Source organism: Leptopilina boulardi, unplaced genomic scaffold (genome assembly GCF_019393585.1).
Source record: "Leptopilina boulardi isolate dan_hultmark-lab unplaced genomic scaffold, ZJU_Lbou_2.1 LbouV2_112, whole genome shotgun sequence".
In the NCBI taxonomy this organism is placed as follows: domain Eukaryota; kingdom Metazoa; phylum Arthropoda; class Insecta; order Hymenoptera; family Figitidae; genus Leptopilina; species Leptopilina boulardi.
In genome coordinates, this window is record NW_026137655.1 from 2396462 (window position 1) to 2422639 (window position 26178).

The 26178-nt window shown below is 26.0% G+C and overlaps 1 protein-coding gene across 1 annotated transcript in view; it reads left to right on the forward strand.

Moving 5' to 3' along the window:
• Positions 1 to 26178, forward strand: part of LOC127278297 (suppressor of lurcher protein 1) — a 291379-nt gene that overhangs the window by 259399 nt on the left and 5802 nt on the right. Inside the window, exons 9-12 of the mRNA XM_051299947.1 lie at positions 8055 to 8241; positions 11249 to 11439; positions 20177 to 20384; positions 23156 to 23403. Of these exons, the coding sequence (XP_051155904.1) occupies positions 8055 to 8241; positions 11249 to 11439; positions 20177 to 20384; positions 23156 to 23403 (834 nt within the window). The remainder of the gene's footprint in view (positions 1 to 8054; positions 8242 to 11248; positions 11440 to 20176; positions 20385 to 23155; positions 23404 to 26178) is intronic.

The following is a 26178-nucleotide window of genomic DNA, read 5'->3' on the forward strand; positions in this document are numbered from 1 at the left end:
AATCTGAAATTCGTGGAAATTTTCACATTCAGTAAAAATATAAATCTTTTTTTTTTTGGGGAAAAAGCAAAATGGAATAAATGATAACGATTATAACTTTTTGTATAAAAAGTTTCCTTTTAACCACAATCGCATAATTAAATATAGAACTGTCGAAAATTCATTTTGAAAAATTTTTGTTATTCTTCATGTTAATATTAATAAAATTAATTATACAATTAATCAATATTTATAATCATTTACTCGTATATAATTAATAAATTATCGAATTAAAAAAATGATGATACAATCAAATAAAATTGAGTGCTATTAAATAATCGATTATTATTGTTCTTTTTAATTAATTTTTTTTCTGACAATCATGATTTTATTAATGAATTCATTATTTTGATATGACAAAAATCATGTATTGTTTTATTATTATTTTTTTTCCAGAGAAATAGTTCAATTTATATGTATATGTGATTGATGCCAATTAAAAAGAACAATTCATTTATATTGGCGCACTTAATAAGTCTCGATAAAATAATTGCTAATGGCCAAGAAGAACATTGTTTAATTAACGCAGTAAATTTTCGCTATATATACTGTTCAAATAAATCGACATTCAAAAATTCGAGCATTAATCACAAAAATTTTATCATAAAATAGATAAAACTTAATTTAAATTTTATATCTATAAACAGAATCCATTCAATTTTTTTTCATATTTTTTTTAATCTTATAATCGAATATATATATCAATGATATAAATATAAAATTGTGTCTTAATTATTGTTAAACTGTTAAATTTTGTAATTTTCAACAAATTAGAAAAGAGATGAGTAAGAAGAAAACGGATTAAAAATAACATTAAAAAAAAAGGTGCAAGCACCTCTCAAAACCTTGATAATGGCAAACTCTTATAGTTTTAAGAGTTCCGTTATTACTTTCGTTATTACGATCATAAAATCGATCCTGTGTTATATCATCCACGCAGCTCAAAGTACATATAAATAAGACACTTTCATAGTAATGGTTGTTAACAATATCTTATCTTTGATATATAGAAAGTAATAAATATATATATCAATTGTCATTTAAAAATATATATATATAATATTAAATTTAATTTCTATGTCGAGAAAAAAATAATTCAGATTTTAGTTATTTAAATATAATATAAATTCAATAAATCTTAAATATAAACTTAATTAAAGGTGAAATGGGAAAATTAGGTCAACTTTAGAAATTCAGATACCGTATGCATATGTCTGACTAAAAGCAATCTATACTACTGGAAATGAAATGATATTACCTAATCTAACTGTAACTTAACTAATCAAAACCGCCTTTAATTATGACTGATGTTTCGAAAATAACTGTTGACGCATATAGTGACTAAATAACTTACACCCAACTATATAACAGTTGTAACCAGTTAATTAACTTATTATTAACGATATGTCTCACTAAAACAATTCTCTACCATTTATTAATTAATTACCAACTCTTGATTAATATTAATAAAATAATATTTAAATAATAAATAATATTTTAATAAAGGAGAGGAGAAAAATTTACATTAAAAAAAAAAACGGAAAAAATTACAAAATTAATTAAAAAAAGTACAAAAATATTTGCTAAATAAAAAATTTACTAAAAAAAAAATTTTATTATAAGATGGTACAATAACTGTCAATACAAAAAAAATTGACTTTATTTAAAAATATGCATTTCTTTACCAGGAAAATTTTTTTTGCACAAAGAAAAATCATATCCTCTTTTCTTATAGAATTCTATTTATTCGTATTCACATTCTATGCATATATGTACTCTCCACCTATATATATATATAAAAGTATGCAGATCTACGCAAAAAAATTTTTTTTTTATTTTTTTCTTCCCTATATGATCACGAATTCCATGTATTCTCTGGCATTGAAAGGCACGTAGAAAAGAATTTTTCGTCAGCTAATGGACACGTAACCTACATGTAAAAAATTGTGTAAAAAAAAAGAATAAAATCTTTTTAATAAAATATTTTTCTTCAAAAATAAGAAACACTTAAAATCACTAAAACTTTTTTTCAAAAAAAAAAGGATTTTTTTGAAGAAAATTTTGAATTTGAAAAAAGAAAAAAAGTAGGTAAACAATTATTCATATGGGTTATATTTCTCTTTCTCTCTCTCTCTCTCTGTTTCTCTCGCTCTTCGCATATATAAAGCATTTTCTCATCGATTGCAAAGCTTTTTGAGAGTGGTATATACCCGACAATGATTTCACTGGAATGAAAATCCGGAAGCCAATAAATCAGAAACAGAATTAGTTACCGTTCCATTTTGCATCCGCGTTAAGTAAGTTTCCTTCCTTCCTTCCTTAGTTTCTCCTTTTGCCCCTGTCCCGTTATCCACCTCGTTTCCTTTTCGTTTCTATCTTGCATCCGATTCACTTGCTCACAATGCTCATTTTCCTATCTTCATGACAAGTAAAATTGTTATGATCTCCTTTTATGAGCAAAAAATATATTTTTTTATCAAAAAAAAAAAAAAACTGATCAAAATAATAAACATTATTATTAAATATATTTTGTTTAAGTAATTGTATTTAAAATTAATTTTATATAAAAATAATTCTAAATAAAATTAATTCGAAATAATAATTATAATAATCGAAATTATTAGAAATTAATATTAATTATAGGTTAATATAATTATTAATAAAAATTGTTATTGTGTTTTTTTAAAAAGAACTTTATCAATTATGCTTATCATCTTGGAAAAAGTTTATTGTAACCACAACTTTTTTTTTTTCGTTGAAAGAACAAGAAACTTTTGTATGAAATTGTTTATGCCACAGATAAGCATATCAGACGCTTTCATTGTCCTGTGAATTTTCTCACTTATACAGAGGCTCTGCAATAATCTACTCATTAATGTCACTTTTGACAATTTTATTCACAATATTATATAACAAACGATAAAAAAGTATTAAAAATATTAAAAATATTCCAATAACTTTTATAATATTCGTTATTTGTTAAAAATTTGAGAATTAATTATAATAGTATTTTTATTTTATAATTATTATATTATTAACATTATATTATATTTATATATTATTTATATTATTATTTATATATTAAAATTAGTGAAAAATATTATAAACGCAATTAATTCAAAAATCCAAATTTAAAAAGAAGGTGTATATGTAAATTTTGTTTAAAAACAGAAATAAAAGATATTGAGAGACGCTATTGTTCTCGTTTTTCTAACTTGATCAATCGTTGGGTCTAATTCCTAACCTCATTGAACAACTTTCACGAATCCCTAGTGAATCTACCATCTACCGCAAATTAATCAAGGTTTCCGAGTTTTCCTGGAAAAAAACGAAGATGGTATGCAAGTCGATTCATATTCTTCTTTTCGTTTTATTTCTCAAAGAGTCTTTTGAAAAAAAGAAAATTCTAAATACAATAATAAATTTAATTTGAATTTAAAGAACAAAAAATTTTACCATAGAACAAAAATTATTAAACATTTTAATATTTGAATAAATAATAATTAATAATAAATATAAATATATAGATGTAATAATTTAAATTGTTTCGGGAACAATTTCATTTTCCTCTCGAAAGATAATTACATTATTCATATGCTAAATTTATATTTAAAATGTAAAGAGAATTAAATTTAAAAAAAAAAAAAATTATTTTTTAATATATCAATGCATTCAAAATTTTTGATATAAATTTATAGCATGATAAAAGTCTTTGTTAAACTTTTATTAATTATTCACGTCATGAATATTAAATATGACAGTAATAAAAGCTTCATTATTACATGAAATTTATCTCATTTATTAAAAGAAGGGAAAAAAAATTTCCAATCGATATTATCAAAATCTAATTAACAAATATTATATTTATGATAATAAATAAAAAGTAATTCGTGATTTTTAAATTAATTCTTTGCTTGAAAAACCAAAAATTTGGAATAATTCTTAAAAATTTTGTCCGTCTAAAACAAACATTTTCAATTGTTAGTAAAATTAGAAACAAAATAAATCGTTTTGTCTGACGAAAACGGAATTTTACTACTAATAGTAAAATTTTCATTATTTGATACCACAAATACTAGAATATTAATTATTATGTCTGACTAAAATTATGTTTTACTACTGAAATTTCATTAAACTTTAACCGCTGTCTGACTAATATTGACCTTTACTACTGAAACCGGCAATAATTATATTTTAATAGTTATGTCTGACTAATACTATATTTTACTACTGATAACAAAAATATTAATTTTGCTATTATTTATAATAATTGGTCGATTATTAATATGTCTGGCTAAAAATATCCTTTACTACTGATTCGATAATTCGTAAAATTTTTATTTATTTTGTCTGACTAATATTCGCAATTACTATAATGATATTTAATCGAACTTTACACATGTGTGAATAATATTGACTTGTGCTACTGACACCAAAAATAATTATATTTAAACATTCTTTTGTTAAGCCGAGTTTTGTCTGACTGCAATTTTCTTTTACTACTAAATAAAGAAAATATACATTGTAGTTTAAACATTTGTATCTGACTAAAACTATCGCAATAAAATTTTTTTAATTATTTTTTTGAATTCCATGTCCTTCAAAAGAATTTTAATTTATTAAATTCCTTATTATTCTAATTATATCCCAATTATGTAAATAAACAAACAAAATTTTGTGTTCAAATGTTGATTTTCAAAATTGTGTACATTTTCACATAATAATTACGTTAATTACAAATATATGTGTATATGTATAGCTATATAGAATACAATTCACAGTGAGATATATGTATAATTAAAATTCAATCAAGACAGAAAACAGTTTGCATATGTACCAAAACTCTAATAATTTGGTACTAGCAATCAGAATGCTGAGTCAAGTACAGATACTAGCTCTTAAGTCCTCGAGTTGGGTGAGAGGAGACTTAGAGGCAAGATGCGAAGGCGCAAATGGCATTCGAATTAATTTCCCTAAAGTTCGGTGGTAAATTATTAATATACTCGTGTCGTGGCTGGGGTAGGTTGTACATTGCGCGCGGGTCCTGCTGACTCTAGTTGTCCTCAGCTAAATGCGCTGTTTAATTAGGACTCCACAATCGTTAGTATCACTTGAATTGTCGGTGTCGACGTTAAACCAAGTGGTAAAATCCAAATGTCCAGCACACATGTGCGTTCAAGTTATTTACACTACAATTTACTGTTTGTAATTTTGTTTCAAAATAAAATAATAAATTTTCGTTTTATCTTTTTTTTAACGAATATAAATAAATTAAAAACAATTTATAAAATTCAGAAAATAAAAATGAAATTTTTTTATTGAAGAATTTTTTTTAAATGTCCCTATTTATAGAGAGAGAAAATTGCAATTTGCCAAGGGACAAAAAGAAAAAAAGGAGAGAAATTTTTGAAATCTTTTTAAACTTTCAAAAAGTTAATAACTGTAATTCGATGTGAAGTTTCCTTTTGCTCTCTTTTCTTGAATAATGAATGGGTTAACGATAAACTTGGAGAATCCTCTTGGTAGACAACTCTGTCCCAAAACTAGGAATTGATCACCATAAGTGATTTCCTTCCGTGAGTATAACCTCTGAGCGCACTTGGAATGCTTCGTTCCTCTGAGAATTTTGAGGCGACGTCTCATGAATGCAAATTAAAACGTTTGCTCTCTTTCTCTCTCTCACACACACACATACACACATACATTTATAGCCCCCATCCTCTATGGGACTTCCCAATTTACTTCACCTCACATTTATGAACGCTGACCAGAATTTAATGATACTGCACTTCAAGAAACTTTACTCTTCCTCTGTGAACGAAATTAAATCTTTCTAATTTACAAAATTTGAAATAAAAATTTTTCCTATCGAATTATTCGAAACTATTTTGTAATTTATTAATAAAATCTAAATGGACATTGATTTGATTAAAATTCCAAATACTGAGAATATAAATTCGACATTAATCTATAAATATAGAATGAACATACATTTCCTTATACTTTTTTTTTATATTCAATTAAAAAATAAAATAATTTGAAATTCATTTATTCATGAAAGAGAATAATTAATCTTTTAACAATAGAAATTAAAATTTTCCGCACAAAAAAAGTTAAATGACATTTTTGATATTTGGACAAATTAATTTTTAAATACAAAAAAAAGATAAAATTAGAATTGAAATAAAAAAAATAATAAAAAAAAATTTTAATGTAACTTTTATGTCAATTACTGTGTGTCGTATCTAGTGTTCTAATTATTTAAATTGACAAAAATTTTTCAAAATTATAACAATTGCAAAAAAAAACTCCGACGTAATTCAATATTTTATTTTTAAAAAAAATTATATTTTTCCATTTTTATTTGAGAAATAAATAATTAGATGAATTAGTTTTCTCAACGATTTCACAATTTTTTTTCTCCTATTTATATGATCTTTGATATTTCACAATGGAATGAAAATTTTATAATTGTATAAAAATATACCTGCTATAAGAATTGGTAAACTAGATTACAAAATGTCAAGCAGCATTAAAGGATCTCTTCAGTAAATTGTATTTGATTTTAATAATTTTTATCTACTTTTTCATTCAAATAGAGAATAAATTGAATAATAATCTATTTATTTTTTATCAAATACTTATTATTGTGAGACAATTAAATATTATATATTTACAAAGTAAAGAGATTATTGGCTACAAAGTGGATTATTTAAATGAGAAAAAAAATTTTAAGTTTGAATAATAATATTTTTACTTTGTCTGACTAATATTGACTTTTACTACTGATTCTACAATTGTTAAAATTTGAACATTTATGTCTGACTAATACTGGGTTTTACTACTGATACAAAACAAAACTAGTCACAATGTTATTACGTCTGGACTAAAACTCGATATTACTACTAGTAATTACTGAAATTAATCCTACGTCTGACTAATATGGACCTTTACTACTGATAATTCATAAAATTCGAATACGTGAGTCTGACTAATATCGAGTTTTACTACTTAGAATAAAAAAACTAATAAATAATAAATTTTACCTTTTGTGCTATCACAAAGATTACAAAATTTAAAAAAAAGTAGAATTTTGAAAAAGTACAAAAAAGTAAGTTTCTCTAAAATCTAAATAAAAATCAATGATATTAAAATGGAAATTTAAAAGAGAAAAAATCAAGACATTGCAAAGTAAAACTGAAAAATGCCAATAAAAAAATATATGTAGTCAAAGTGAGGCGAGTTTATTTCGTCATAGTGGTAAGGGCCAGTGTAAGTTAAACTTTGTAGTTTAGATGCTTATACTGTGCGAGACAGGTTGCGTACGTAAAGGCGAGCCAATATCGTTCAGAAGAGTTTTGTGAAAGAGCCTGGCGGTTGATGTCAGTGGTGCAAATAGAATTTCTCTCTTCCTATCCACACCCCTCCCCCCTTCCACCCCTCTACCTCCCGCATGTCAACCAACTTTTTCAAACACCAAAGGCCCCTTAACAACAAACGTCGAAAAATATCCTGTCAAAATTCAGAATTTACATATATTTCTAAATTTCTTTAAATAGAAATTTCAATAAAATTTTCTTTTTCTTTTTTTTTCTTCTTTTTATAAAAGAAAAAAATCATTAATGAAACGTGACTTGGCATTTAAATTACAAAACAATCCTCTAATCTATACTTTAGGAAAAAAGAGTAAAAAGAAAATTTACAAATGGAATAGCTCGTGACTCGAAGTTAGCAAATACTCATGCAACATTCATAACATTCAACCCCATCGTTAAAGTGCCACACCTACTCTTAAATCTTTGTCACAATCTGTTCAATTGCGATACAATCGGAAAAAAAAATTTACTATTCCATTTGTAGTGAAAAATTTAAAAATGTTTTCCGATATTGTATTTTGTTAACAACTAAACATTTGGAAATGTTTTTTTTTTTGACAATTTGAGGTTTATTTACACATAAGTTTTAAATAATGATAAAAAAATTGTAAAGAATTTGAATTTTTTTTTTTGTTGCAGCATCTACCTGTGATATGGTGTTTAATAGTGATACCACAAAATCGGGTATTGTAACTTCACCAGGATATCCAAATCCCTATCAATCAAGAGTTCGATGTAACTACGAATTTCAAGGAAGAGGGAAAGAAAGAGTTCAAGTTATATTTCAAGACTTCAATCTCTATCATTCTTCAGAGACTACAAAAGAGTAAGATATATTCAACAAAAAAAACTAATTTTCAAATTTTTATTTAAAAAATAACTAAATTGTTGTAATAAAAACAACTTTCAAAAAAATTGAAACAAAATATAAATCAGAAAATTCAAACAAAATGAAAATAGAAAAATTTCCATTCGAAAAACTATTTTGCAAATGTACATTTTTCTTGATCATGGTCTTGCACAACATTCATTTGAGTAAGATACATTACTCTTTTCTTCTTACTAAAAAATTGATATTTATTCGCGTATACCTGACATTTTCAAAAGAAAATACCTATCTTGAAACTTATTGAGAACTACAAAAGAATTCTTTGCATTTTTCTAAACCTTTAAAATCGAACACAGTTTCAATAAAATGGGGAAAAATACAAAAGCGAGAAGAAAAGATTCAAATTCTTGAAATGTTTGTTTTTTTTCGCCAAACTCCTTTCTAGTATAAACAGCTGATTGACGAAATTCAATTTTGCTTTTTGTAGAGAACTAGCACCCTTTTTTTTTGACTTCTTTTTATTCTGTTAAACATTTCATGTGGTAAAATGGAGAAAAAAGTAAATATATTTTTATTTATACAATCAAAAAATCCATATATTTTCGAAGGATTTATTGGGAAAATGAAATTTTTTTCAAATTTCTTTTATTGAGATTATTTTTATTCGAGAATAATTCAAATTTTATTATGTCTGACTATATCGATTTTTTCTACTGATATATAAATTTAAATTATTGTCTGATTATAAATGATTTTTCTACTATTTATCTACGAACTATTAAGTCTGACTAAAACTATTTTTTACTACTAATTCGAGATTTAATGAAATTTTAACCATTGTCTGACTAAAAATATTTTTTACTACTGATTTCAGAATTTATTACACCGATATTAAATTTTACATACATGAAATCTGTCTTATTGATATTTTTTCTCTAAAGTCAGAGCCTAATAAAAAGTATTGAAAGACAATTTTTTTTTCAACGAACAAGCAATAAGGAACGTTTTTCTTATATAATTCTTTTCACAAATCTCATTGATATTTTTCATCAAAGAATAATTTTAATTTTATTTCAACTTGAATGTCAAAAGTTTTAAATCAAACGCACACTTTTTTAGAATAAAAAAAAAAGTCGAATACTAAAAAAAAATTGTACCCTGAATAATTTCTTATCAGAAAACTTTTTTTATTTTATACACTTTTTCCACGACTTAAGGAAATATTTCTCTCTCAAAGCAATCAAAATGGGTAAAAAAAAAAAAAGAAAATTCAAATGCATGATAAGAAGAGTGTATAATTGACTACTAACGGCATTGACTTAATTAGTTTTGAAATTAAAATTATAATTGACATGCTGTAGTAAAAAAAGAGAAAAAGAAATTTAATCTTCTTAAAAGAGGCGCATATATTTTTTTTCTACAGATATTAATATCATTCAGAATTTTTTTTTTGTACAATTTCATATAACATTTTACTTTATGCTTTATATTTTATAACATGTGTTTGATGTTTCAAAGTATATATATAAACTTATTTCTTTGAAGTTGTTTATTGATACTTTTTTTCAAGCATATATCTTTTTAATATATGAATATTGTGAATTTGAAAAAAAAAATAGAAGAGAATAGCACTTTGTCTCATTAATTAAATTATCTTAAAAACATTTAGTAAATTGAAAAAAAATTTTGCTTGGATAAATTCAATCGTAGTATTATTTTCTGAATTATTTCAGAGATAATATAAAAAAGCTTCACTTTTCTGGCCAATTTCATTGAAATCATTGAACTATATGACTGTTTAGTGAAAAAAATGTTTTTCTTTTTTTTTTATTCTTTCAAACTTGATGCTTACGTGTGCATCTGATGTTCATTTTCTGCAAATATGTGCAATCGCAACTGCTGCGGCAGGAGATATCAATATTCCTGAATAAGAGTCACAATGCAAACATACATGTGTTTCAACTCATGAATACACCCCGGGTTAGAGAAGGTTGATGCACCTGAAACAATATCCTTTACTGAGAATGCAATCACCCACTTCTTTTGATATACCAGAATATTTTGATTTGAAAAAAATTTCCGCATAGATGAGGTTCATTTCATTCATTTTGCCCAAGCAATAGGCTTTTCTATATTTTTCCACACATTTTCATTTAAACATACAAAAAAAAAAATTTTCTCAATACATTTGGAAATCTAAATTTACTTTTGTTTTTACTATCATTTTAGATTTGTAGATTCAATAAAAAAATAAAAATAATAAAAGTTCATTTTCTTTTGTTCAGATTCCCTCGAAGAATGTTTTTTTTTGTATTTCAAAATACCGGGTTTTAATTTTAAAAGAAAAAAAGTCTAACAAAGAGGGACTTTTACTACTTTTGAATTCAAAGTCTGACTAAAAGAGTGTTTTACTACTGATAGAAAAATTTAGCAGATATATATGACCAAAAACTGTTTTCTTCTAAGATTTACGACGTCTGACAAGAAATTTACTTTTATAACTGAAATTAAAAAAAAACAGTTCAACGTTTAAAATTCTAGCTGATTAAAACTTACATTCACTATACTTTTATTATATTGAAAAATTATTTTTAAAAATTATTTTTAAAAAATTCACTTTTTCAAAAATTTCAATTTTTCTCTTTAAAAAATAACTATAGCATCTTTCACTGAACTGTTAAATAATTTGACCAACGTTGATTTTCAACGAATCAAATTTGAATATTACGCTCTATATTTTGAAGTGTCAGAATGATTCTACAGTTGTGTCAGTTTGAAAATTGAACCGTGATTTCCTCGTTTGGTCAAGCGCAAAAACGGTTTTTCAATGGATACACACAGTTGTGCGCAATTCATGTCAAATATAATCATTCTCAGGGAGAAAAAAAAATCATTTTTTTTCCACAAAAATCAAATTTTTAAAAAAGTTTACTATAAATATTTTTATTTATATTAAATTGACATTTTTCGCCAGTTAAAAATTTTATTTTTTCTAAAATTTCAGATGTAAAGATGTCGATTCGATAATGGCCTTTGTCTACATCGATGGAAAGCCGGAAAAAATTGATGCCTTTTGCGGTGAAATGCAACCACGACCATTAATGAGTAATGGACCACGATTGCTTTTAGAATTTCAAGGAAAAGAATCATCGCGTCATGTCAGAGGTTTCAAGGCTATGTACTATTTCACTGAAAGTAAGTAAATTCCCCATTTTTTTTCTCGTAAATCATTATTTTTTATTATAAAAATAAATATAAGAGAATGTATATAATTTATATATCTAATTTTTTTTTTGAAATATACTCCTACTGAATTATTATATATAAATATGTGATTGGAATTTTTAAAATGTGAGTAAATTCCACTTTTCCAAGTATCGAAGATAAATGATACACATCATAGAAATAAGCTATCTATACGTGCTTTTGGTCCAGATCAAAATATACGATCTTACCATCAAATCCGCTTCTCCTCTCTTATACTCAGCCATGACTGCTGTACTGTGTCAAAATTTCAATTTCCGTTGAGCATTCTATCGATGAGAGCAATTCATCTTTCCCGACGGCCGTTTATCATATTTCCTCGGATTCTCTTCACATACCATTCATAGCAAGCACAAATCGTCGACGACAAAAAATGCCCCCCCCCCTTTTTTTTCGATGTACCAAACAAGACATGAAAAAAAATATGTGTGGGGCAAAAAAAAAAAAAGTAAACTTATAGGTGCTTTCGTCTCGTAACTCGTTTTCTAATTAGTAAACTCAATTTACTGAATGGTGAAAAACTTACACGACACTTTGACAATTTTTCGAATTAGAATTTTTTTGGAGAATAATTAAGGGAAAGGTTTTTTAAAAAATTGAAAATTTGTGGGGAAAAATTAATTGTCTGATTAAGAGTGTCTTTTACTACTGATGCGTCCAATAGAAGTAGATAATTGTCTGACTATAATTATCTTTTACTACTGACACGAGAATTACTGTCTTGCTGTTAATTTTTTTTCTACTGGGAGTAAAATTTCTATTATGTCTGACTACAACTGTCTTTTTCTACTTCTTTTTCTTTTTTATTTTTTTTGGTATCAAAAGAAAATTGTCTGACTAAACTAGGTTTTACTACTGATACGAGAAATACTAATCCGGCTGACTGTTACTTTTTATACTACTAAGAGAAAAATTTGTAGTATGTCTAACTATAACTGTCTTTTTCTACTAATATCAAAAAATAGTCTGACTAAATTATCTTTTACTACTGATATGAGAATTACTGTCTGACTGTAATTTTTTTTACTACTGAGATAAAATTTGTTTACTATGTCTGACTGTAACTGTTTTTTTCTACTTCTTTTTCTTTTCCTTTTTTATTTTTTTTTGTATCAAAAGAAAATTGTCTGACTAAACTATTTTTTACTACTGATACGAGAAATACTGATCCGGCTGACTGAAACTATTTTCACTACTGAGCAAATTTTTTACTACGATGTCTGACAATAACTTCTTTTTTCTACTGATACGAAAATTACTGAACTGTCTTGCTGAAAATGTCTTTCACTACTTACAGCGAAAATTTTCCTACGATGTTTATAAAATTTTTCTCAATTTACATTTACTCTTTTACATTTACAAATTTAAAAAAATAATTTAATATTTAATTTTCAATGCATAATTACAAATAATTTATTATTCATTATTGCATAATATAGTCCTTAGACAAAATAAAATTACAAATATTAATGCAAGGGCTTTTTAGAAGAAATGTAGGCTATATTCCATTAGTGTTTGTCGAATGATGAGACTTTGAAGGAAAAGTAGTAAAATAGAAGAAGAAGTAGAAGAAGAAAAGTTTTTAAAAGTGAATCTATAGCGAGTCACGTAGCCGGAAAGAGACACGTCGATTAAAAAGTTTTCTTCCTTCGAACCGATGGGGTTCAGAAACACTTTGAACAACAAATTCCTGATGACGTTTCGTGTTCCCTTCTCTCTCTCTCTCTCTCTCTCTCTTATATAGTATATATGTTCAAACGGCAATGTTGCCTGATGGATTTACAAGCACAAGAGAGCACACGATAATGGCACAAGAAACTTTGGAAAACAACGGTGGTATAGCGACAATTCGCTTGTTGGATATACCATCAAGTGGCTTACAAATCCACAGGAGTATATGTGTATTCATATCAACTTTTGAGCGCGGGAAGTCGAAACTTCCCTTTAGAACTATTGTTGCGTTTTAATGTATCCTAACATTTCCGTTTTTGAAGCATATATACATATATATACATACATGGAGAAACTTGTAAAGTGATATTTTCCGAATTGTTCTGAAAATATTACAAAATTAACAGGAAACTTTTTTTTTATTACCTCTGAGTTCAAAATATATTTCACTATTTACTGTCTAACTAAAAGTTTATTTTTCTACTGCTACGAAAATTAATAAAATTAACGTCTAACTTAACATTGATTTTTCTACTTACTGTTTACAGTCTGACTAAAGCTGTATTTTTCTACTGATGCAAAAATTACAGAAATTGAAACATTAATATTTATTGAAACTTCTATTTTTCTAGTTACAATTTGACTAAATCTGGCTTTAAATTTATTTTTCTACTCACTATTTCCTGTCTGACTAAAACTGTATTTTTCTACTGCTACCAAAATTATAAAAATTTTATTTATTTACTATACGTCTGACTTTAAATTTATTTTTCTTCTTACTATTGCCTGTCTGACTAAAACTGTATTTTTCTCCTCACCACTTACTGTCTGACAAAAATTGTACATTTCTACTAATACAACAATTTCAAAAATTAAAATCGTCTAAATCGATTCTATTGAAATTCTCTAAATTTTTGAGAAATTCAAATTTTGTTAAAAGTAGATATTTCCATTTTACATTTTTAATATAAAAATATTTTTTTTAAATACAATAAATATGATTCTAGCCGTTGTAATAAAATTGCACGATAATCAATAACTCAACAACTGTCACATATAGGGAAAAAAGTGAACATACAATGTTGATCCACTGGTGAATAAAAACACACATAGCGCACTGATCGTCCTATTCTCGATCAAAACTTGATACTATTGGATATTCGAACTGTTCTCTTTCATTGCATTGTCAATCCATCAAAAATCAAAATGTAATTTTTCTCATTTTGAAAAAAATACTTTTTATCTAAACTTCTTGAATTTTAATTATGTAAAATTTTACTAAATTTTTTAGTAATCAAGTTTTTATTTTTATGTTTTTTAATATAGAAAAAAAAATATTTTCAGTTATTATATATTGATAAAATCGTGACAAAAATCAACAAAGAAGAAAAATACCCATATGTTGAGGAGATTACACACGTTTTTCTCTTGAGACGTAATATGCGCATTAGTGAAGGCGCACTTTTGCGTTGAACATAAATTGCTATATATCTATATATATACTTGAACATTCTTCAACAGGAGGGTTATTCTCAAAGTTTTTACGAAACTTTATCAATTTTACGGATTCGCCACGTGTATACAGAACCCTGAAGAGAATACCGTCGGCGTTGACTTCTTGGTTCCATTATACTCATTTTCTTTGCCAAAAGACTTTTCTCAAAGAGATATGAGAAACCCAAGTTTTTTTTTCCCTACTTCATCAAACCGTGTTGTATCACTTAAAGAAAAAAAAATCCAATTTTTGAAATATTTTCTTTCTTTATTAACAAAAAAAATAAATACAATACAAAATTTTTTATTTGTGATGGAAAAAATAACCAAAGGGTATATATGAATAAAAATCAATCGTCAACGTTTGACATTAAATTAACCCAGTTTTGTCAGCGCAAACTCTTGATAAAAATATATTATTTATAAAAGTAAATTATTTTCACCAATGATGGAAATTTTTTTTTTCCTCCTATACGGAAATCGTGTCCTTAAAAATGTAATGAAACGAGTATCATCGGAAATGTAATTTTTTTTCGAACAAGAGACACGACTCAAGTGCACTGAATGTGAAAAAGTGAACCGGGTTCGCAATCAGCGGTTTTGATATCAATCTGTCATTTGTAGTAAAGAGTTGTTCTGTTTTTTTTTTTGCTTGCTCCTGACCCTCGTATATATATATAGATAATGAAAAAAAAAACATGAACCGTAATATCCGCTTGATGGTACTATTTATAAAGCGTCCACTTGTACACTGGTATTAGTGTTATTTTATTTCTATTTCACGATTCGTAATTGAGATATACAAAGCTGGGGTTAAAGGGGAGGGAGAGGACGAAAAAAAAGTCAACATGTCTACGCAAACATTGTCACACTGGACAAAATGAAAACGAGGTTGAAACGCCAATTGTATGTATGAGTCGCGATAGACAACGGAGTTCAAACTTTGTACAGATGAAACCAAGGATATGAGATTTTAATTTAACACACGTTGGTTTTATGACAAACGAAATATAACATTCCCCCCTTTTATGTATATGGATATATGAAAAACACACGCGGGAGAACTGAAAATTTTAACTATCATGTACCAACGTATGCTAATTAAAAATTTATATATTTATTATTTCAAACACGAAATTGGATCCTCCAGTTTTTAAATATATATGAAAACAGTTGTTTTATGAATTTTGTTTATTAATATTTCTATTTTTTTCTATTTTCTTTTTATTTTATTTCATTTCTATTTTATTTCTAATTTTTTCTATTATTTCTTTCGAATTTTGTGGTTTATATTTCATTTTTCAAACAGAATTACACACATATTACAGAATATCAATGCAAATTTCATTATGCATTATTATTGAATGAAATGGGAAAGCGAGTCACCAAAACTAAAGACTAAATACAATCCAATGTGCTGACAGTATTATTAATTAACCATCCGTCCCTAGGAGGATCTGATTAATCCAACGTTCTTGCACTGAAAGCCGAAGCTGAAATCCGGAAATATATTAGCGTATATACTATATTCATATATATTATATTATAGCTCTCAGAAATTTGTAACCGTGTTATATTTGTTTATAAACTCAACTCCTGTGAGAGTAAAAGAGAAAACTTTTTTTAACAGGCTTTCTATATAGACATATAATTCCAACACAAAATTTAAATCTTGAATTTTTACTTATCTCAAGAAAATAAAAAATCAAATTTTTCTCATCGAATTTGTTTGGATTTTATATATATATATATATAAATGCAAAAAATTTACATATATGCAAATTCATTTTCCCAAAAGTTTATAACTCCTCAAACTTCCAGTTTTCGTGACTATAATTAGTGGAGAGAATAATCAAATCAAACACGATAAATCTCGTATATATTTGGAAGAAATCTTTTAATTATTTGTTAATTATAATATTTTGGAAAATTTTATTTTATGTTAATCAAGGAATTTGTTTTCAATTTTAATGATACGAATTTTGCTATTGATAAAATTACAAAAAAAGTCTATATATTGATTCGTACTACTGTTTACTATATTCTTTTATTTATTATGTCTGACTAAAACCGATTAGAACCACTGATAAAATTACAAAAATTGAGAAATCAAATGAAATATTGACTGCATTACTGTTTTTATAGTTTATTTATTATGTCTGACTAAAATCGACTTATACTACTGAAAATTTAAAAAAAAAATTGAGTCTGATTAAATATTGACTTGTACTACTGTTTTCTACATTACACATTTATGTCTGACTAAAACTAACTTATACTACTGATTAAATAACAAATATTTCAAAAGTCTGACTAAACATTTATCTTTTCTACTAATTTTGTAATTCATTCATTATCTCTCAAAAAAAAATTCGAGAATTTTTCAAAAAATCCAAAATTTATTTTAGTCTAGCTCAAAATCCGTTGGCCAAATCAAAAAGTGACCGATTAATTCTTTAATTTTTTTTTATTTTATAATATTCTTAAAAAGGAAATATCTTGTATACAATTTAATTTTTTATACATTTAACAGAAAATTGTAGGTTAAAATTTTTAACACTCACATTTTTCTTATTTTTTTTTTTTTATAATTCCACATGTAATATACGCATTTCCATAAATCTTACTTTATACGCAAAAGCTGTTAGCGTAAACTCATAACTATCTTCATAATTGGAAACACGAACATGTGAATCTCCATTTCAAAGATTGACCTATACGGAGAGTTGTGTTAGAGTGCTAGGCACTCTATATATAAATGTATATTATATATATATACAATCTGATATCAAAATTCACATTCGAGAGTAGTAGCAAACTATATTCCATAAATGAATAGGGGAGTATATACGAAACCCAAATAAATAGCCACGAAGATGCACATCTCTCTCTCTCTCTCCTCTCTCTCTTTCTCTATACAGAAGCAGAGGATTGGTGCAAAGGATATAGGGAAGGAAAGACCCAACCGGTGCACGTTCCCGCAGACCATTAGCTGCTCGAAACGTTTGCATTGTAAAACTCGAATACTCCTTCCATGTCATGGCCATAAAATTCCCTCCCTCCCCCCTTTCCACCCTCAAGTCCACCACGCGGGCGAAACGTCAGCAGCTCATTTGTAAAGAATGCATTTTTCACCAGTACATTAAGCAGTAAATTCCATGGAAAACTGCCGCAATAAAATCCTGTGGACTCTCTTTGATGACTGAAATATTATTATCGACTAACCATCCTCTCTCTCTCTCTCTCTTTCTCTCTTATTTTGAAAATTTGAATTTCCAAATTATTCCTAATGCAATTTATTTCACAACGTATTCTGAGGTATTTCCAAATAATTTATGGCTATTTGGATATGGACAATTTTTTTTTCCTTGACATTTCAAATTTTTACGTTCAATTAAATATAGGAAAAATATTTTTTTGCATTTTGAAATTATTAAGGAAATATTAAATGTGATCAGTGAGGCGTGAATTTATTGAGGATTTTATTGGTTATTAAATTTATCTGACTAAAAATTATATTTACTATACTGATACCAAAATAACAAGTATTTAATTCGTTTTGTCTGACGAAAAATTTATCTTTACTACTGACACTGAATAAACAATAATTTCTATACCGTTAATGTTTGACTAATATTTATTTTTACTATATTTATACCAATCGAATAAAAATTAAAACCTATTTGTCTGACTGACATTTACTTGTACTACTGATATTATACAATAATATGAAACTAAACAATTCTGTCTGACCAAAAATTTACTTTTACTACTGATACTCAAGTAACAAAAATTTAAACCTTTCTGTCTGATCAAAAATTTACTATTACTACTGATAAAAAAATATAAACTGTTATGTCTGAGCAAAAATTTACTTTTACTACTAATTATCAAGTATTAAACATTTCAACCAGCCAATCTCTCAGCCTGACTAAAATTTATTGAATTGAACAAAAAAATTTAATTAATTTATTAATAATCCATCTTATAAAGCACTATATTAAATTAAAAAATAATTTTTCAAAATTTTTAAAATAGAATTAAAAAAAATAAAAATTTGTAATGAAATATTAATCCTGATTGATAAATTTAATTGTATTTTATGAAAATATCGAATTCAATTGTAATATTTTACATTATACAAGCAATTAAGAATATAATACATCAATGAAGTATTAAAGCTGCTAATTAATTGAAGGACTTAATGACGAAGTGAATAATTTATTGGTGATATAATATTCGTACAGTTATAAACATATATATACACTTATTTGAACAAATCAAATTTTCTATTAATCAGTGATAAATTTATATATATATATATATATATAGATTTCAAAATACAAAATTCTACATTCGCATAAACTCATTCTGTAATGAATTTACGTAATCATTAGCCGTATTAATGATAATCACATGATTTAGCAATATCGTTGATCAGTTTTCATGGCTCGATGAAACGAACAATATACATTGGGCAAATATTAGCATTCCCGGTAATCAATGGAATGCAAATAATATTGCTTAAAGGGTTACATATATCAATATATATCATAAGAATTTAAAAAATATATATCTAACCCCTTTTTTCAAAATTGAGTAGGTTTTCATTTTTATATTCGATTGGGCAATTTTTTTTTTTCTATTTTTATTCAAATTTTTTCAATAAAATAATAAAAGTAAAAATATTAAAAAATATTAATTTATAAATAAATGAAAATGAAATATTTTCTTTTCATTTTTAATTAAAAATATAATTACAAATGTAATGGTCTTATTACAAAAAGACCCAAGAATATATATATATATATAGAGTGGAATATTAAACGTGGATCAGAAGACTTTGAGGATTTCGAGAATGTGAAAGGGAGACGATGAAAAGAGCTTTTGAATTTGAATATTTTGGAGGGAAATTATTAATTATCATCATCATCAAATTCAAATGAACTGTTCGTTTATTATGTTAATCGTTGTATTGAGTAGGATTTAATTAAATTCAGTATATATATATATAGGGTATGTCAACATATATTTATAGATATAAATTAGTAATTATATTTATTTTCTCGTTTAATTAAAAAATTTTCCTCACGTTTAAAATGAGAATGTAACGTGTATTGATTTTGTCTTAAATTCACTTCCAACGAGTTGAGAGTATTTCAGTCCCTACGGTTTTAGTAATGTGTTGATGCTGTTTTTTGCTTTTTTTTCTATATATATATATATGTATACCATATATGGAACCACATGGAAAATATTGATTTATTGGATTTTATGCTTGTTTGTAAATTTTTGTTTTGTTTCATATAATATTTATATTGAAAAATGCTAAATTAGCATATTATGAGTCAATTTTCCAGTAATATTTTGCTATAAAAAATTCAACTTTAAAAATAACATACAAATTTTTTATTTTTCATAAAAAAATGTTATATGGAACTAAAAATTAAATTAACATATAAATTATAAAATGATTAATCTGTTATTATTTTTTTTTTTGCAGATTTTGGTATTACCAGTGGAAGACAAGAATCCACTTATCCATGCGCGTTTGTTTTTAGCAGTAATGACACAAAAAATGGAACTTTTGCGTCACCAAATTACCCCGGATTTTATCCGAGAAATACAGAGTGCCATTATTTTTTTAATGGACAACCGAATGAGAGAGTTCACCTGCATTTTCATTTCTTCGACGTTGAAGGAGTTTTGCCGTAAGTGACCTAGATCTCATTATTATAATGGTTTTTTACCCACTACAATTTTATTTTTTTTAATCATTTTTTACCTCCATATATGTTTTATCTTTTTTATATTCATATATATAAATATTTATAAATTACTTTCATTAATTTTTAAATCCGGTTTCATTTTTTTTTTTTAATTTTAATTAACATTTTTTTTTTGAAAATTATTTTCATTTTATTTTTTAAATTGCTTTTATCAAAACTTTATACTTTTTTTCCATCGCACATATTTTTTCTGTAATAATTTAGCTTCTTTGATATTATATTAAAAATGTAATTAGGTTAAAAGTTATATATAGTCGCGAGTGAAAAAGATGAAATTAATGAAAATTAAATTTTTAATAAAGTCCTTAATAAATGAATTATTTATTATAATCAGGAATTACAAAAAGTAATGAATTTTAAAATATCTCTATCTTAAAAAAAACCAGTTTATGTTTACTTATTGTAATTAAGAAATAAAAAAAATGAATCTCAGCTTCCGATGACAAATTCATAATTCAGACTCAATTTCAGAGCTCGAGTGTTCAGTTTCTTTATGCAAAAAGTTGACCCCGAAGCACTTTAGACTCCTGCAAGTTAAAGTTTAACACTGCATTGATAATTCTCTTGAAAATTAAGTTAATATAACCAAACTTTCTTAATTGCTTTTCAAACGAGCTTCTAAATATTATACAAGAATGCAATTTTTTAAGGGGGTGAAACAATATGCTTCTAAATACTTTATTAATATTAAAAAATTTTAGAAAATATTTTTTTTCAAATCAATTCGTATCATTTCCATTTTTTTTTGTTTGCCCGTAAAAATCTATTGAAATATTTACCAAAGAAAAGTAACTTTTTCACAGGGGTAAAAAACTTTACGATTTCTTGTTAAAATTTTAATCTCCAATCTTTTCCCCAAGAATTGGTAACTTGACCCAGGCGCCAGTAAATGAAAAAAGTTGTACGTTTAACTTTTTCCTCGGTCATATAAAAATGTAAAAAAGAGAGAAATTATCTCGTTTGATGGGGGTAAAATGGAAATTTTAAGTACTATATTGGATTTTATAAACTAGAATTGAAGAAAAGAAGAAGGGTGATTTTTTTTTGTAAAAGTATATATATAATATTGATAATTTATTAAAGCCAGTGACATAGATAAAGAGCTTGTTTAAGTTTACCGTTAATGGTCTAAAGTCACATGAGAATTCTCGTTACCATGTTCTGATCGTTACTAACCAAATGGATGTGGAGATGTGCCCCGGAATGTTCGAGACGCAGAATTGTTGCTAGTGATTCGGGAATTCTGTGATTACTGGCCAAGGTGTGCCAAGTGTACAAACGTGTGCTCACGTATACATTTGATGGTATTATACGCACCGAATTCAATCCAAGATTGAATTACTTATCGAACTATCAAACGATATCAGGGATCTTGATTTATCGTCTATTCACTCACGAGAATTGTTTTTCTTTTTTTTTCTAATAAATAAAGGAACATTTCTTTGAATCCAAAAAATAGTGCAGTTATTGGGAAATTAACAAGAATTCAGAACGTCTGACTTAAACTGACTTTTACTACTGTTAAAAAATTAACAAAAATTTTTATTTGAAATTTTCTCTACTACTAACAAGAAATTAAAAAAATGGAATTATTTTGGTCTGATTAAATCTGTGGACTACTACTTGAAAAAAATTACAAGAATTTAGAACGTCTGACGGAAACTGACTTATACTACTGTTAATAAATTTGCTAGAATTTTTAATGTCTTACTTAAAACTGCCTCTACTACTGACAATGGATTAAAAAGAATTGGAATAATTTTGGTGTGATCTAAACTTTCTATTCTTGAAATTACAATAATTTAGTACGCCTGACTAAAAATTGCTTTTACTACTAATAAATTAGGATTTAATTGACTTTTAATTATTGTGTGATTAAAACGTCTTTTTACTACTGCTGGAAAATTTAAAATTATTCAAAAAACAGTGAGGCTGACGGACACTGACTTTTACTACTGATAAAAAATGTATAAGAAAACAGAAAACTTTAGTCTGACCAAAACCTACTTTTTCTACTGATTCTAAATTTATAAAAATAGTTTGTAGCAAAAATAATTAGTAGTCTGACTAAAGCCAGTTATTACTACTTGTAAAAAAATACACATCAAGCATTTAAAATTCTTTTTCTAACTGACACAAACCTTGGACTACTAATACAAAATTTATAATAATTAAAAAATCATAAGTTTGGCCAAAATTAACTTTTACTACTGAAACTAGATAAGAAATAAATATGTTAATTATTGTTTGACTATAACTTTCTTTTACTACTTATACAATAACTACGATAATTATAAAAAATTCGAGTCTTACCTTAACCTGCCTTTTCTACTTATATATTAAAAATAATTACATAAGTTTATGTCTGACTGAAACTGACTTTTACTACTAACACTAAATTCTCAATTATCCTACTGAAAAAAAATATTCTTTTTCCAGTATATAAAAAAAATTTCTCTTCTCAAATGAAACAATCAATACAAAATATTTCTCAACAATAAAATATATAAAATAATAATTTTTTGTTTAACCGCCCCTTATCTTTTCGTTTGGCGTCAAAACTTTAAAATAGAAACTTCTTTTGTGACGAGGAAAATAATATTAATACGCCAGAACTCAGTTTGATTTTAATTTTCTACACTATATATATACATATAAAAAAAAGGTGAATTAAAAAACTTTTCAATTTTCAGATGCGACTCTGTCTCTGCGAGTGACTATGTCGAGTTTTCCAATTATATAACGAAGGACCGGAAGTACTCACGGCATTGTGGTCAACTGAAGGAGTTCGACATCGAGAGCGACCGGAAGTTCTTTCGAGTTACGTTCAAAAGTAATGACAGGCTGGATGGTACAGGGTTTAACGCTAGTTACGTATTCTTCGACGAAGGAGAAAATTATACGATGAAAACGCCAGTAAACGTAGCGTCTACGTGGAATGGTGAGTAATAATAATAATAACTAAAAAAAAAAAACAATTTCCATTCTCTCAATTTGTGAAAAAAATTTATTTTTCCTAATTTCTATTTATTATCCGAAAACATGAAATGAAAATTATTTTTATAAAGAGAAATTAATTTTTGAATTTATTTTGAATAATTAAATAGAATTAAAGTTGTATATATATTGATAACAAATTTCATCCATCATTGTCGATTATATATAATAATAATCAGTTTAATAAATCTACGTCTACAGTTGATTAAAACGATAATTTATCTCATTAAGATAATTAAATAACTAACTAATCAAATGCACTTGTTTGATAAACTTAATTAATTAAAATAATAATTAATATATGGTGATTATATATTTAAACTTTGTAATTCGTTGTCCATGCATTTATATCAAATTTAAATTATCAGAGGAGATACAGAAAGTTATTAAAAAAAAACTTTCTTAAAGAAAAGAATAAAAAAAAAACACAAAAAAGGAATACTTTTAGAAAAATATATTGATAGAATTTTTTTTTGTTCTTTTTTTTGTATAAACGAACTTAATCGTATAATAAAATATTTAAGAAAGAAAGTATATATATATATTTGAAGAGTTCCTCGTCTATAAAAATCCGTACAATTCACTGCATCTCATGTTGGTGTGCGCAGCACTCATACATTTCAAACATAAGAAAGAATTGAATCTTGGAAGGAAGATTTCTTTGGAAAATCCATCCGCTCTTGAGCAAAAGTAGAAAAATCAGTGTGACGGATGAGTTTAATAAAGTCCGACCTATTGATCGTGGTCATAAATGAAATCCAATGTACGAATCAAAACTTATCATCCAACCATCTCTTTTCCACGGTGTGTATATATATATATATATATATAATGGTACGATATATATTGTACATATATATATTCGATAATATATATAAGGAGGGGAGAGAAAAAAAATGATAAAGAGGATAAAAAGGCGGAAAGTAGAAAAGAGGCACCTATATAATAAAACGAAGAAAACTATTCCAAGCTTCTGGCTCACGTCTTTCAAAGATATTGAAAGAGTAAATCGACAGACCATTGCTACTGTACCTCTTCTTCTTCGTCTTCGTCTTCGTCTTTTCCTTCTTCTTCTTCTTCTTCTTCTTTTCCCTCTTCATTTTTTCTTTTCCTTATCCCCTCTTAAGACATTTACCCCATCTATTACTTAGATTTCATTCTCAATATTAAATGATTAAATCAACCAACACTAAAAATTTTATCACCCAAAGTCCATCACGAAAGGGAAAAATTCTTTCAAAAGGAATAGTTAATATAAATTCTGATTGAAAATTGAATCAATCATGAAAAAAAAATTATTCCATTTTATATAAGGTTGTTTAATTTCTTTTAATGGTTTTTTTATTTAATTTTTTTATTCAAAAATTGTAATAATACTAAGCAATACTAATAATACTAAAAAGTACTATAAATAATATTAAATAATACTAAAAAATACTAAATAAAACTAAAAATTACTAAATAATACCAAAAAGTACTATAAATAATATCAAATAATAATAAATAATACTTAAAAATACTAAAAATTACTAAATACTACTAAAAAGTACTAAATATTACTAAAGAATACAAAATAATACAAAATAATACTAAAGATAACTAAATAATAATAAGTAATACTAAAAAGTACTAAATAATACTAAATTAGTCAGATAAATTAGTTAAACTTGAATAAATTTGATATAAGGGGAAAAGACATTTATAGTCAAAGTAGAAATCAGTTTCAGTTCAACTATTTTTTCAATTGTAGCTTTTCTATAAGCAGTATAAGACAGCTTTAGTCAGACCGAAATTCTCCTAATTATTCTTAATTTAGAACCAGTAGTAATGGTCATTTTCAGTCAGACTCATATTATTGGAATTTTTCTACTTTATCAGTAGTAAAAGTAAATTATATTCAGACAGTAATTATTTTTAAAAAAATCAGTAGTAAAAGTCAGTTTTAGTCAGACTCATATTTTCTGAATTATTTTACATTCTTGTCAGTAGTAAAAAACTGTTTTAGTCAGACATATATTTTTTCTGTCATTAATTTTAAAAAATTAAAAATTCATTTCGTTTTCTTTCTTCGACGACGTGAGAAAAAATTTTCCCCAAAAAAAAAAGAATTCGCCTAAGGAAAAAATGTGATAATCATTGGGAAAATGAGGTCACTAAAGGTGAACCTACATTTATTGTAACATTGATAGACTGTAATGAGAGTTTATAAAAGCGTAAATGGTTAAAATCCAGCAGGTGGAGCTAATCTCTCTCTCTCTCTCTCTCTCTCTCTCTCTCTCTCTCTCTCTCTCTCTCTCTCTCTCTCTCTCTTTCTCTCTTGCTGATGAGGTGTTACAAATTATGTGACTACATTTCCTTTTATATATACATTCAACTTGAGAGGTCGCACAGCTGTTCAAATCCCGAAAAATACGGGTAAATTTATATGCTTTCAATTTGAAAATAAAGAAAAAAAAGTAAAATGGTAATTGAAATTCGATTCTTTTTTACAAAGAAATTGGCTAATTTTGTTGAAACTTTTTTTTCATTTTTTTTCTGTCTTTTTTTTGACTGGTTTACGCTTCACCATCAGCAATGAATTAAGAGCGTTGCTCGACTTTACATCATTCTTCAAAATCAAATTGAACTCGTACAAATACATAGGAAAACGAACCGTTTTTCACTCGTTTTCACTCACCAACGAAACAAGCAAAAGCGGGTTTGCATTTGCTCAACTTTT